The sequence below is a fragment of the Palaemon carinicauda genome, chromosome 29 (assembly GCF_036898095.1).
Source record: "Palaemon carinicauda isolate YSFRI2023 chromosome 29, ASM3689809v2, whole genome shotgun sequence".
Lineage (NCBI taxonomy): Eukaryota > Metazoa > Arthropoda > Malacostraca > Decapoda > Palaemonidae > Palaemon > Palaemon carinicauda.
In genome coordinates, this window is record NC_090753.1 from 67,863,011 (window position 1) to 67,876,724 (window position 13,714).

Consider the following 13,714-nt stretch of genomic DNA (forward strand, 5'->3'; position numbering starts at 1 on the left):
TAATAAAGAGTGATAGATTTATATGTGTAAGAAGAAATATAATCTACCATTATTACTTAATGCCTGGTCTACAAAGTTTTATTTGAAATTTGTATCTTAACATTACTCACTAATTTCATGAATGTTGCTTTTTTATTAAATACATAGGAGGAAGTTATCAATTATAAATACTGAACTTATTTCTCTGGTTCTTATATGATACCGAACAATTTTCAGGAATTTCAAGAAAACTTCAATAACAATCAACATTTATTATAGCGTACTCATACCACAGAGTAGCACGATTAAATTTTCTATATCAGGTTAAATTAGCTATCAATTTAAAGAATTGAAATCAATACACATCCTCAGAAAGAATATTACCCTAAATTGGTACTGCTTCCTTAATCATTAAAAAAGTTTCCAGTCCAGAACTATTTACATAAGACTTTTGAAACAATCTTTCATCAGTAAAAGTCTACCATTATGGCATTAGGAAGACAGCATTTGTAAATGCGATAGAAAACTCTAACAGGTTTCGTGTAACGGTGTAGCATAATGGTTATTAAATAAATACTTGTCACTTTAATTTTGCTATCAAGTAAACTTGAAAGTTGAATTTTACAATTCAGTCATGGATGTAAGAATTAAATTAATTAACATCAGGGATAAATCTTCCAGGAAGAGGCAAAATGCCTTATCACCACAGTTCACAATGAAACCCTAATATCAACCACAAATAATGTGGGGCCCAAAACTAGCGTATGAGGGCGAATATAAGCAGAAATCATAATAGTAGTTAGTCTCCATATATGGATAACACTGTTATAAGGGTGATCTTGACTCCAGACCTAAAGGAAGTGATTTTACAAATAGTAATCACCCCTTGACAAAAACATTTTGGTCAAATTTCCATCTTGTGAAGAGACTTCTATCCCCTTAATTCATTTTGTGGGTGTTCCAGTTGGTCTTTGTCCCGCTACTTCTGTTTACTATTTTTTAAATTGTTTATCTAGTTGTTGAACTTAAAATTTCTAATTTATCAAGATTAAATTTACTGTATAATAGGAAAAAGCCTTTTGGCAATACCTAGTAGAGCAAAATATATTTCAGCAATATGCTTCAACTATTTATCAATAACTGTACCTAATTTTGACATCACACATCTAAGCCATGTCTTTCTTATATTTCTACTTTTCTGATGAAAACTGCTGTGATATTTGACTAATGTTACAATATGATATGTAGGATGAGTTAGGAAGTACAGAAGATTAAAACAAATCCACATTCAGGAAGTGATTGGTATAAGGAGAAGATCAAACAAGTTGAAGAGTAAAACATTGCTTGCGCAATTTGGTCAAGAGGTAGAAACACATGATAGCGTATTTATAAACATTGAAAGTAAGATATAGTTTGCTCTATTTTGTTGAAGACATGATTCTGTAATTTCTTTTGTAAATATTCATGTCCCAGAGTTCTTCAAGAATACTTTTGCAAATGTTAAGAACTCCACAATATCAACTGATGCCTAGGCTATACACACTTCACGTGCATTAGCAAGACCTTTTAAAATTTTTGAATCCTTTTTTTTCAAATTTGAATTTACATATCACACAGCAAACTTCCGCAATCATTAACGTACGAAAACTAATAATATCGAATGACTATCGACAGTGTCATTACTGGTTTTTCAATACTTGAGATATGGGAGAGTAATCCTGTTTGTAGGCTACTTCTTCGATATATTCTTTATTCTGCTCGCAACTGTCCGGACATGTATATACTAAAACAGTACCCCAGTCGATACTCTTACCTGTGCTATCAACTTTCATATGAACTAGAAGTTGAGGCATTACCTGTTGGAACAAAAAGTGAAGGTGTATAAATTTATAAAAAAAAAATAAGATATCTAATGTCAGTGAATCTTAAAGAGTGAAGATAAATAAAATTGTTCATTTGAGACATAATCCATCATTTTGCATTGGCAATCTTTCAAGAAATACATTATAGATATCAGCAAAAAAACATTAAAAAGATGATGTTAACTTTCTGATCATAAGCTATCATTTTGGGATGAGGTTAGTAGCATGTTGTTACAACCCATACCAGTTGAGTATCTACCATGCACACGGGGGATTTTATCAATAACTTGCCATTACCACTGTATCTTCGTTCGGCTTCTTACCTGAAATTCAAATTGACGGGGTTTACCGCAAGCTTGACATGGCGGTATATCTTTTGGTTTATTTTCCGAAGAAACCCATAAAGGTTCTCCTCCACGATCATATCTCACAACCTAGAAATGATTTCACATTTAATTTCAAGGAAAAGTCTTTCTCAAGAACATCTGTAATCTAATTTGCAACTTATCTTCCATAACAAGTCCCTCTAAGTACTAACTTCAGCATGCCTAACACAGCCCTTCTCACAAATGCCTTAGTCACAAGCTGCAGTGTTTTAAGTCTTATTTTTCCTTCATTCCCTTTAGTTTCTTCCAAAAGTTGATAATCTTCTTTTAAATTGTCATGATGTAATTCTCACCTTCCTCCAAGAACACAACTATTAAAAAGTGAATATACTGTACTACCTTCATACTATCAATCATATACATGCCTATGATTAATGTCCTAAGTTTACCCATCTTTTGTACAGTATATCAAATATTAAGTTTGTTTACTATGCTGGTGCTTGCTATATGGTCAAAAAGATAAGTACTGATCCAACAAAATTTTCTATGATTCGCTTGCAGTTGTTGAGAATATGACACAACCAACAGACAGGTGCATCAGTTACCACTTATACCTAGAATGTTCCTTATTTTACTTAAGGTGTGTTTATTACAGAGAAAGAAAATGGGGAAATTAAAAAATACAGGTAAAGATTCTGGAGAAGCAATATGAACACTAAGGGAGGTTCATAGAAATAAATCACTATTTTATATTGTAGCCAATCCTATGACTCAAAGTTACAATTCCAAAAGGCTTCAGACTGAAGCTTTATGTATGCAGATAATGATGAACTGGAAAAAAGTGGTGAAAATAATAAAATACAAGGATAGTCCTTTATTTGTGCTTACTGAAAAAATTTTTGAGGCAGACTTCCCACCAGAACAAAGATAGTACAGCAACTCATCAGGATGAGGTATATTCTAATATTTGTGAAACTGAAGGATATATATTTACACATCCAAACTCATTTGTCTCCTAGGAAAAAACTTTCATTTACACTGATAACTTGAGGGCATAGGTGCAGTATCAGTCAGGAGGTATTTTAATTACGGCTTGTGGAAGCAAAAATAGTGGCAGAGATAACCGAACCTCCAAGTCTGTCAAAACCTTAGACTACAATCAACAAGAAGAATTTAGGCTTGCCATCGATGAAAATTACTAACCTAATCGTGGTTTTCAATATGGAAGAGGATTTGACTTGCCCCACAGTGGACAGGTTAATGAGATTGTTACTCTTGAAGACAGGTTCAAAAGCCCAAACACCTGAGCCAGGCTTTGGCAATCCCACACTGGATACCTGATGTGACCAAAGAAGCTGATTCTATAGTTAATTTATAAAGGTCTAGGTCATGATCAGCAACAACTATACAAGACAATTATCCATTAGTGGTCTTAGAAAATGTTCAGACTTGGAATGCTAGCAGAACTTCCTTTATTCCATGGAAGGGGTCTTTCCTATCACTCCCAAGCTTGAAATTCATGGAAGGGATCTCACCTGTCTCTCCCTCAACAGACCAATTTTCAAGGTACACAATGAGCTTACATTAAGCGTACGGATACCAGACCCTCTGAAACCAGTTTATTGAATGTTACTGGAAAAAGGGCAAGACATTATCCAACTGGAGTTGGAGCTACCAGCATTCACTTATTTGTCAGCAAAAAAAGATCACTTGAGTGATGACAGACATGTTGATAGCTCACATACCTCCAAAAGAGGAGGGCTCTACTCTAAGACACTGAATACTCGAGGTAAAAATCTTCATGTTGAATAAAAAGACAAAAAAAAAAAAGCATAAACTTTTGTGCCAAAAAAGAATCCATGCTCTGATGTGTTTTGAGGGCATGGTTCAACTTGATGTTATGTGGGAAGGCATGACCCTGATTCTGAATTCTGTAAACAATCTTGAAAACACATGATCACGAGCAATAGAAAAAGAAAACTGAAACTGAAAAGACAAAGAGTATCTGATGTGGTACTTCTCGGCTTTTTACAACTTACTGCAAGAAGGTTTCATTCCATTGTTAAAGGCATGTATTTAACGAATCGTAGGAAAATGGGATATTTAAAAAAAAATAAAGTGTCAATTAAACCAAGCTTCTAGAAACAATATGAACATCTAGTGAGTAAAGAAATAAATTTTTTCAACTTTTGTTAACTTATTTGTTTAGGTGCGAGACCTAATGTTCAGTAGAAGAAACACCACATATATCATATCAATAGGAAAAAGCAGGAACTTCTATCACAGAATAGTAGTAGCAGAGAGTAGAAATCTGCATTTGTGGGCCACTCCTATGACGGATATCTTCATGATTACAATAAATAGAAACTTATCACATATAACTCAATGGCACCCTAGAAAATAAATCCAAAAACTGCTCTCAAAGTTTGCTTTTCCTCTAACTACCCAGATCAGGTAGCAGCAGTAGGGGACTCAGCAGTATGAAGCTTCATCTGTGGTGGAAATGTGGGCTGTGGCACCCTAGCAGTACAGCTGAGTCCCTGGTTAGGCTGGAGGAACGTAGAGAGTAGAGGTCCCTTTTTTTTTTTTTTTTCTTCTTGTTGTCGGCTACCCCCAAAAAATTGGGGGAAGTGCCTTTGGTATATATATGTATGTACCCAGATCAGAAACATAAAAATAATTCTGGTATCTAAACTTCATCTGTAGCAAGTCACCCGTTCACAGATATTCTAAACTTCATTTTCACACATTTACATTAACCGGCAAAGCCTTAATTTCAAAGTTTTTCTCTATAAACACCAGTAGCCATCACAAGACCTTGAAGACCTTCAACCATCAATTTACTGTAGACTTGTCCAAGTGGAACAAATTCTTCTATTTCGGCCTTTAAGGGATACAGATCCAAGCTTAATTCCATCCTCAAGCATCTGGGAATAGATCTGTCCATTTCAGGTATTTGAGCAGATGTAGTTAGACCAACTGTATTCTCTAGGGCCTGTCACGGCCCTCCCCCTTTGATGAAGGGATTATCTAAATGGAAGACAGCCTGTGAATAGTGTTTTACAAACGCCCTTGTTAGATATACGACACCAACAAGGTGCTCGCGCGAGGGTTGTAACCTCTGCATTCCATGCTTTCAATTTTCTCTGGTATATTTGGAAGATTTATATCAGAAAAAGTACAAAGAAGGACTTTTTCACCGGGCGTCACAGGTCTCTCCCCAGAAATAGATTTTTCCTTCGTCAAAATCCCTTTTTAAGGTCAATTCTCTGGACTTAGGATGTGGTTTTACAGTATCTAAAAAAGGTCCAAATTTTGAACCATTGGAAAATCTCTTCTTGAAAGATATAATGGCTGAAACATTTTTCCTACTGGCAATAGCTTCAGCTAATTGCATACGTGAACTACAAACTTTCACACTTGCAATATAACTTCATTTAATGTACAAGCATTAAGAGTGCAAAATCTTTAAATATTAGTGAATTTTCTAATGACATGAATATTTTGATAACTTACCTGGTCTTCATATTCTTTAATACGAGTTCTAAACTTCTGGAACTGCTTGTCGGTCTCCTTCATAGCCATCTTAAGAAGGTCTTGCGTATCTGTATCTAAAGAGAAATAGAAATACATAAATTTTTTTGCATTCACTATTATATTAAAATTAAATATCACAAGGTACATGAGAAAAGGCCTATGAAAAAGCCGACATCTAATGCATATACTGTATACATCTAATTATAGAGAGCAGCACAAAATCTTACTTGATAATGCTGTATAGCAACATAAAAATAAAATAATTTATACACATACACCCAAGTCAACGTTGGCCATCAAAATCATACAGTAAATGTACATGAAATATCAGCTATTTGTCACATACCCTCCAAAGGAATCAATCAAAAAGCAAAGCTAAAATACTGTTTGCTCGAAGAATGAAGCACTTCAAAATAAGAGGTTTAAATGAAGGAAAAACATACTTTAGGTGAGGTACTGTCTGTGTGGTCCCCAAGGACTATTGCACCAATGGGCAATGCACAGACAGCGTGTATTAGGGAGACCTATGGATTCAGGCTCTTTAGAACCAATCACATTACCTTCAATGATGAATTGGCCTTATCAAAGATGCACCACCCACCAAAAACCAATACTAAATCTAGAGACAAATGCTTCAGTATATATAAATTTCATATGATCTTACCAATTATGAGTACCACTCAATCATTTGTCATCTCTTGGTCCTCTGTACATGGGACACAACTAATTTGGAATTTCTATTTTGATGAGGGTAAACTTGTATGGTAAATATAGTATTCCCAAAGTTATAAAGAATGAATATAATTAGAAAAGAATACACCAAAATATTTAGACCTAATCAGTCATAAGATTTTTTTTTTATTATTATTCTTATAATCGTACTTCAACGCTTTGACTAACAAGGTACAAGGTTCAGAGTTGACAGAAAAGTCATATATCTTATTTCTCTTCCTCTTGTTTTGTTAAAGAATTTATAGTTTATATAAAAAATATTTATTTTGATATTATTACTGTTCTTAAAATATTTCATTTTTCCTTGTTTCCTTTCTTAACTGGTATATTTTCTACATTGTAGCCGTGGGCTTATAGCATTCTGCTTATCCAACTAGTATTTTAGCTTAGCAAGTAATAATAATAATAATAATAATAATAATAATAATAATAATAATAATAATAATAATAACTACAACTTACCATCATCATCAGTACTTGGAACCTGACCAGAGTTTAACAATTTTTCGTACTCCTTCATAACCTCCTCTTCCGTCTTGGGAATTTCTTCCTCAAGTTCTTCTGGTTCCATGGCAATCTCGTGTTCTGGGAACAAAAACTGCTTACTTCCAGGACAGGAGGAATTACCAACCTTATCTGTGGAAGAATAGAAATTTTAAATCATCGAAGAAACAATTTTCTAAAGTCAAACCTATAACTTCTATACTAACATTTGGAAAGTAAAATGGTATTGAAACCTATAACTTCTATACTAACATTTGGAAAGTAAAATGGTATTGAAACCTGTAACTTCCATACTAACATTTGAAAAGTAAAATGGTATTGAAACCTATAACTTCCATACTAACATTTGAAAAGTAAAATGGTATTGAAACCTATAACTTCCATACTAACATTTGAAAAGTAAAATGGTATTGAAACCTATAACTTCCATACTAACATTTGAAAAGTAAAATGGTATTGAAACCTATAACTTCCATACTAACATTTGAAAAGTAAAATGGTAATGAAACCTATAACTTCCATACTAACATTTGAAAAGTAAAATGGTATTGAAACCTATAACTTCCATACTAACATTGGAAAAGTAAAAGGGTACTGAAACCTATAACTCCCATACTAACATTGGAAAAGTAAAAGGGTATTGAAACCTATAACTCCCATACTAACATTTGAAAAGTTAAATGGTATTGAAACCTATAACTTCCATACTAACATTTGAAAAGTTAAATGGTATTGAAACCTATAACTTCTATACTAACAATTGAAAAGTTAAATGGTATTGAAACCTATAACTTCTATACTAACATTTGAAAAGTAAAATGGTATCGAAATCTATAACTCCCATACTAACATTTGAAAAGTAAAATGGTATTGAAACCTATAACTCCCATACTAACATTGGAAAAGTAAAAGGGTATTGAAACCTATAACTCCCATACTAACATTGGAAAAGTAAAATGGTATTGAAACCTATAACTTCTATACTAACATTGGAAAAGTAAAATGGTATTGAAACCTATAACTTCCATACTAACATTTGAAAAGTAAAATGGTATTGAAACCTATAACTCCCATACTAACATTTGAAAAGTAAAATGGTATTGAAACATAACTTCTATACTAACATTTGAAAAGTAAAATGGTATTAGTTCAGTGGTTTCAATTCCACAACAAAAAATTAATATGAAAAACAATGAAATGGTTTCCTTGTTTCTGCCATGCAGCCCAACTCTGAGGAATCTCTATACCACCTTCAACGTACCTCGCCTCGATCAGACGGCGGATAACTACGAGGGATAATTCTATTTAATAAAATATGTTATTTTTATTAGTAAAATAAATTTTTGAATATACTTACCCGATAATCATGTAGCTGTCAACTCCGTTGCCCGACAGAATTCTATGGAGGGATACGCCAGCTATCACAATACTAGAAGGGGGTGTACTTACCAGCGCCACCTGTGGCCAGGTACTCAAGTACTTCTTGTTGACACCTCCTCAATTATTCCTCGGTCCACTGGTTCTCTATGGGGAGGAAGGGAGGGTCGATTAAATCATGATTATCGGGTAAGTATATTCAAAAATTTATTTTACTAATGAAAATAACATTTTTCAATATTAAACTTACCAGATAATCATGTAGCTGATTCACACCCAGGGGGGTGGGTGAAAAACCAGTGTACAAGACTAAAGGATAGCTAAGTATCCCGTATTTCATATAATCAGTTATCCACAATAACAATGAAATAATAAGTACCTGGTAAGGAAGTCGACTTGAACCGTTACTCTGCCTTTAATAAGATCGTCTTCCTTACTGAGCGCAGCGTTCCTCTTGGGAGGCTGAATCAACTCAAAGGTGCTAAAGAATACAGGGCTGCAACCCATACTAAAGGACCTCATCACAACCTTTAACCTCGGCGCTTCTCAAGAAAGAATTGACCACCCGCCAAATCAACAAGGATGTGGAAGGCTTCTTAGCCGACCGTACAACCCATAAAAAGTATTCAAGAGAAAGGTTAAAAGGTTATGGGATTATGGGAATGTAGTGGCTGAGCCCTCGCCTACTACTGCATTCGTTGCCACGAATGGTCCCAGGGTGTAGCAGTACTCGTAAAGAGACTGGACATCTTTGAGATAGAATGATGCGAACACTGACTTGTTTCTCCAATAGGTTGCATCCATAACACTGCAGAGAATGGTTCTGTTTGAAGGCCACTGAAGTAGCCACAGCTCCCACTTCATGTGTCCTTACCTTCAGCAAAGCAAGGTCTTCTTCCTTCAGATGAGAATGTGTTTCTCTAATCAGAAGCCTGAATAGTAAGAAACTGAGTTCTTAGAACTTGGAAAAGAAGGTTTCTTGATAGCACACTATAAGGCTTCTGATTGTCCTTGTAAAGGTTAAGACCTTTTTAGATAGTACCTAAGAGCTCTAACTGGGCAAAGTACTCTCTTCAGATCATTCCCCACCAAGTTGGACAGGCTTGGGATCTCGAACGACTTAGGCCAAGGACGTGAAGGAAGCTCGTTTAGCAAAAACCGAGCTGCAAGGAACATGTAGCCGTTTCAGATGTGAAAACAATGATCCTGCTGAAGGCGTGGATCTCACTTACTCTTTTAGCTGTTGTCAAGCACACGAGGAAAAGAGTTTTTAATGTGAGGTCCTGAAAAGAGGCTGATTGGAGAGGTTCAAATCTTGATGACATAAGGAACCTTAGGACCACGTCTAGATTCCAGCCTGGAGTGGACAACCGACGTTCCTTTGAGGTCTCAAAAGACCTAGGGAGGTCCTGTAGATCTTTGTTGGTGGAAAGATCCAAGCCTCTGTGGCGGAAAACCGCTGCCAACATACTTCTGTAACCCTTGATCGTAGGAGCTGAAAGGGATCTTACTTTCCTTAGATATAACAGGAAGTCAGCAATCTGGGTTACAGTGGTACTGGTTGAGGAAACTGCATTGGTCTTGTACCAGCTACGGAAGACTTCCCCTTGAGACTGATAGATTCTGAGAGTGGATGTTCTCCTTGCTTTGGCAATCGCTCTGGCTGCCTCCTTCGAAAAGCCCCTAGCTCTTGAGAGTCTTTCGAAAGTCTGAAGGCAGTCAGACGAAGAGCGTGGAGGATTGGGTGTACCTTCTTTACGTGAGGTAGACTTAGAAGTTTCACTCCTAGAGGAAGAGTCCTGGGAATGTCGACCAGCCATTGCAGTACCTCTATGAACCATTCTCTCGCGGACCAGAGTGGAGCCAACCAACGTCAGCCGTGTCCCTTTGTGAGAGGAGAACTTCTGAAGTACCCTGTTGACAATCTTGAACGGCGGGAATGCATACAGGTCGAGATGGAACCAATCCAGCAGAAAAGCATCCACGTGAACTGCTGCTGGGTCTGGAATCGGAGAACAATACAACAGGAGTCTCTAGGTTATCGAGGTAGTGAACAGATCTATGGTTGGCTGACCCCACAGGGTCCAAAGTCTGTTGCAAACATTCTTGAGAAGGGTCCACTCTGTGGGGATGACCTGACCCTTCCGTCTGAGGTGATCTGCCATGACATTCATACCGCCCTGAATGAACCTCGTTACCAGTTAGCTTTCGATCTTTAGACCAGATGAGTAGGTCCCTTGCGATCTAGAACAACTTCCACGAAAGAGTCCCTCCCTGCTTGAAGATGTAAGCCAGGGCTGTGGTGTTGTCAGAGTCCACCTCCACCACTTTGTTAAGCTGGAGGGACTTGAAGTTTATCAAGGCCAGAATAACCGCCAACAACTCCTTGCAATTGATGTGAAGTGTCCTTTGCTCCTGATTCCATGTTCCCGAGCATTCTTGTCCGTCCAAAGTCGCACCCCAGCCCGTGTCTGATGCGTCCGAGAGGAGACGGCGGTCGTGTTTCTGAACAGCCAAAGGTAGACTTCCTTGAGAAGAAAGCTGTTCTTACACCACGCGAGAGAAGACCTCCTCTCTTCGGAAACAGGAACTGAGACCGTCTCTAGCGTCATGTCCTTTATCCAGTGAGCAGCTAGATGATACTGAAGGGGGGGGAGGTGGAGTCTCCCTAACACGATGAACAGGGCCAGCGATGAAAGTGTCCCTGTTAGACTCATCCACTACCTGACTGAGCATCGGTTCCTTCTCAGCATGCTCTGGATGCATTCTAGGGCTTGGAAGATCCTTGGGGCCGACGGAAAAGTCCGAAAAGCTCGACTCTGAAGATCCATACCCAAGGAGACAATGGTCTGGGATGGAACGAGCTGAGACTCCTCAAAATTGACCAGGAGGCCCAGTTCCTTGGTCAGATCCATAGTCCATTTGAAAATCTCCAGACAGCGACGACTTGTGGGAGCTCTTAAAAGCCAGTCGTCTGACGGAGCCGGACACAAGATCATGGTACTGCTGCACAGTCTGTGAACTGTCAATCATGGGCAAGCGAGGAAGTACAGTGACAACCCGAATCTGTCTAGACTGTCTGGGTCGTACAGACAACTCCTTATCGGGTTGCTGAGGTTGCCGCACTGCGTCACAACAAGTCACTTCTGTTGGTTGTTGAACGTCTTCCCCGTGACACATTGACTCCGTAAACAAAAAATCCTCTAACAAGGACTGAGCTTGGACTGCATGTCTTGCAACACAGCTCAAGGTCTATGGGAGTAGGTGTGGTAACAGACGGGATTAGCGACTGAAGTGGAACCATTACCTTCCCTGGAAGCATGTTACGCTTAAATAAAAGTCCATAGGAGGCTATGCAGCTAAAGGCTCCCTCCAAATGACAGAGTCCTCAAGGGAATATCAGAAGGAGGGAGAAAAGAACTTTCTCATCTACAGGGACCATATCCTAGAAAAGCTAAGTTCTCTCAGTGAGGGTTCACTGGTGCAAAAGCAGCAGACTAGAAGGCAACGTTATGAAACTGCTTGACAGTCTAGTGAGTTGGCAACAACCAAAGATGTGTGACTGAGAAGCATGCGGTAAGGTATGCAGAGCATGTTGTATGCAGAGTATGCTGTATGCAGAGCATGCTGAATGTAGAGCATGTTGTATGCAGAGCATGCTGAATGCAGAGCATGCTGTATGCAGAGCATGTTGTATGCAGAGCATGCTGAATGCAGAGCATGCTGTATGCAGAGCATGTTGTATGCAGAGCATGCTGTATGCAGAGCATGCTGTATGTAGAGCATGTTGTATGCAGAGCATGCTGAATGCAGAGCATGCTGTATGCAGAGCATGTAGCATGCTGTAAGCAGAGCATGCTGTATGTAGAGCATGCTGTAAGGTAAGCAGAGCGTGTGCATGGCGTTTAACATTTCTCAGAAATTCCATGACCAGTGCTAGAGTGCTTTATGCATGCTTGCATGGGGTTTAAATATCAACATAATATTTACCTTACATTCATAACTCATGATTCATATTTTTTGCCATATTCTGCGATATTGTTAAAAATATATTGCAAGGAATACAAATATATTTTTATAAGTAATACAAATAACCTCCATTATCATAAGGTTTGAAAATGGAGGTAAGGTATGCTGAACAGCAGAGTCAGAACGAGCTGGAACAACAATAGTTGTGGTTTCCTCTTCAAGACTCTGTTGAGGGAACACCTGAGGCTCAGTCTGCAAAGGCTGATCAAAGGAAGTAGCAGAAGGTAGGCGCATGGGTGGAGGAGGCTGACTCCTGGCATGAGTGGCTGAACCCAAGGGTTGCGCTTGCTGAGCGGTTGGCGGAAGCGGAGTAGCAAGTTCCTGTTCCTGTGGTGTGAGCGGAGCGCGATGAGGTAGAGGCTGCGCAGAACAAGGTAAATGTCTCGCAAGCTGAGGCTCCTGAGGCGCAAGGCTAAGGTGTAGTGGTGCTTGCCTTGTGGAGGGTTGAGCTCGCTGCAGCGAGAGCTGAGGAGACTGACTCAAGGACGGGAGAGGTTGTTGTACCTCAACCGAGTGTTGCATCACTGGTGGAGCAGCAAGTGGAGGCGGAGGAAGAGAGTAATAATCCTCCTGATCCCATTGTAAAGGTTGCCTTAAAGAAGGCGGAGGCTGAGCACCACTGGGAACAGCCAACTCAGAACGTGGCTCAACATCGTACGCCTGGCAGGTGGTACTGCGATCAGGCGGAGCGAGCGCAGGCGGAGGGAGTGTAGGCGGAGGCGGAGGCGCAACACTCTCAGCCCGACACTCACGCATCAAGACCGAAAGTTGTGACTGCATGGACTGCAGTAGAGTCAACTTGGGGTCGGCAGACACTAAGGTCTGCTGAGGTAAAGCCTTAACAGCAGAGATCTGTTGCGGCAGAACCTTACTCCTCTTAGGCGGAGTGCATTCAACTGATGACTGAGGAGAGTCAGAGCTAACCCAATGACTGCATCCGGGTTGTTGAACTCTAACTTCGTACGTCTGGCATAGGTCTGGACTTTATGTTTAAGAGGTCTTGAGACCTGAGACCAGCGTTTTCTCCCCTAAATTTCTTCTGCAGACGAGCAAAATAAGGGCTCAATCGTCTGCGGGTGGGAGTGACGGTCTCGGTAAGACACGCCCACAACCACCGAGGATACTTCTGTGCGCCGATCAAGGCCTGCTGAACCCTTTTGTCCTTCGACATTGCTTCTCCCCTGGGCTTGGGAGCTTGCAAGAGGTCCCGGACTGGGAGAACGACTGGCGCGCACAGAAGTACCCTCACGCACAACACTGACACACTTTGCGCTAATCACTTATCACTTTGATTTTCTGTTTGCACTTATTTCACTGAACTCGAAACTTTAAGTGGTTTGTACCTGAAACACGCAATTCTATCCTTTC

At 39.1% G+C, this 13,714-nt stretch overlaps 1 protein-coding gene across 1 annotated transcript in view; it reads right to left on the reverse strand.

Moving 5' to 3' along the window:
- Positions 1-236: 236 nt before the first annotated feature.
- The window catches only part of Zfrp8 (Zinc finger protein RP-8), a 53,426-nt gene continuing 39,948 nt past the window's right edge, over positions 237-13,714 (reverse strand). The window contains exons 6-9 of the mRNA XM_068352694.1: positions 6,899-7,072; positions 5,684-5,778; positions 2,165-2,275; positions 237-1,835 (exon numbers count right to left, since the gene is read on the reverse strand). Coding sequence (XP_068208795.1) covers positions 1,659-1,835; positions 2,165-2,275; positions 5,684-5,778; positions 6,899-7,072 — 557 coding nt within the window. The 3' untranslated portion in view covers positions 237-1,658. The remainder of the gene's footprint in view (positions 1,836-2,164; positions 2,276-5,683; positions 5,779-6,898; positions 7,073-13,714) is intronic.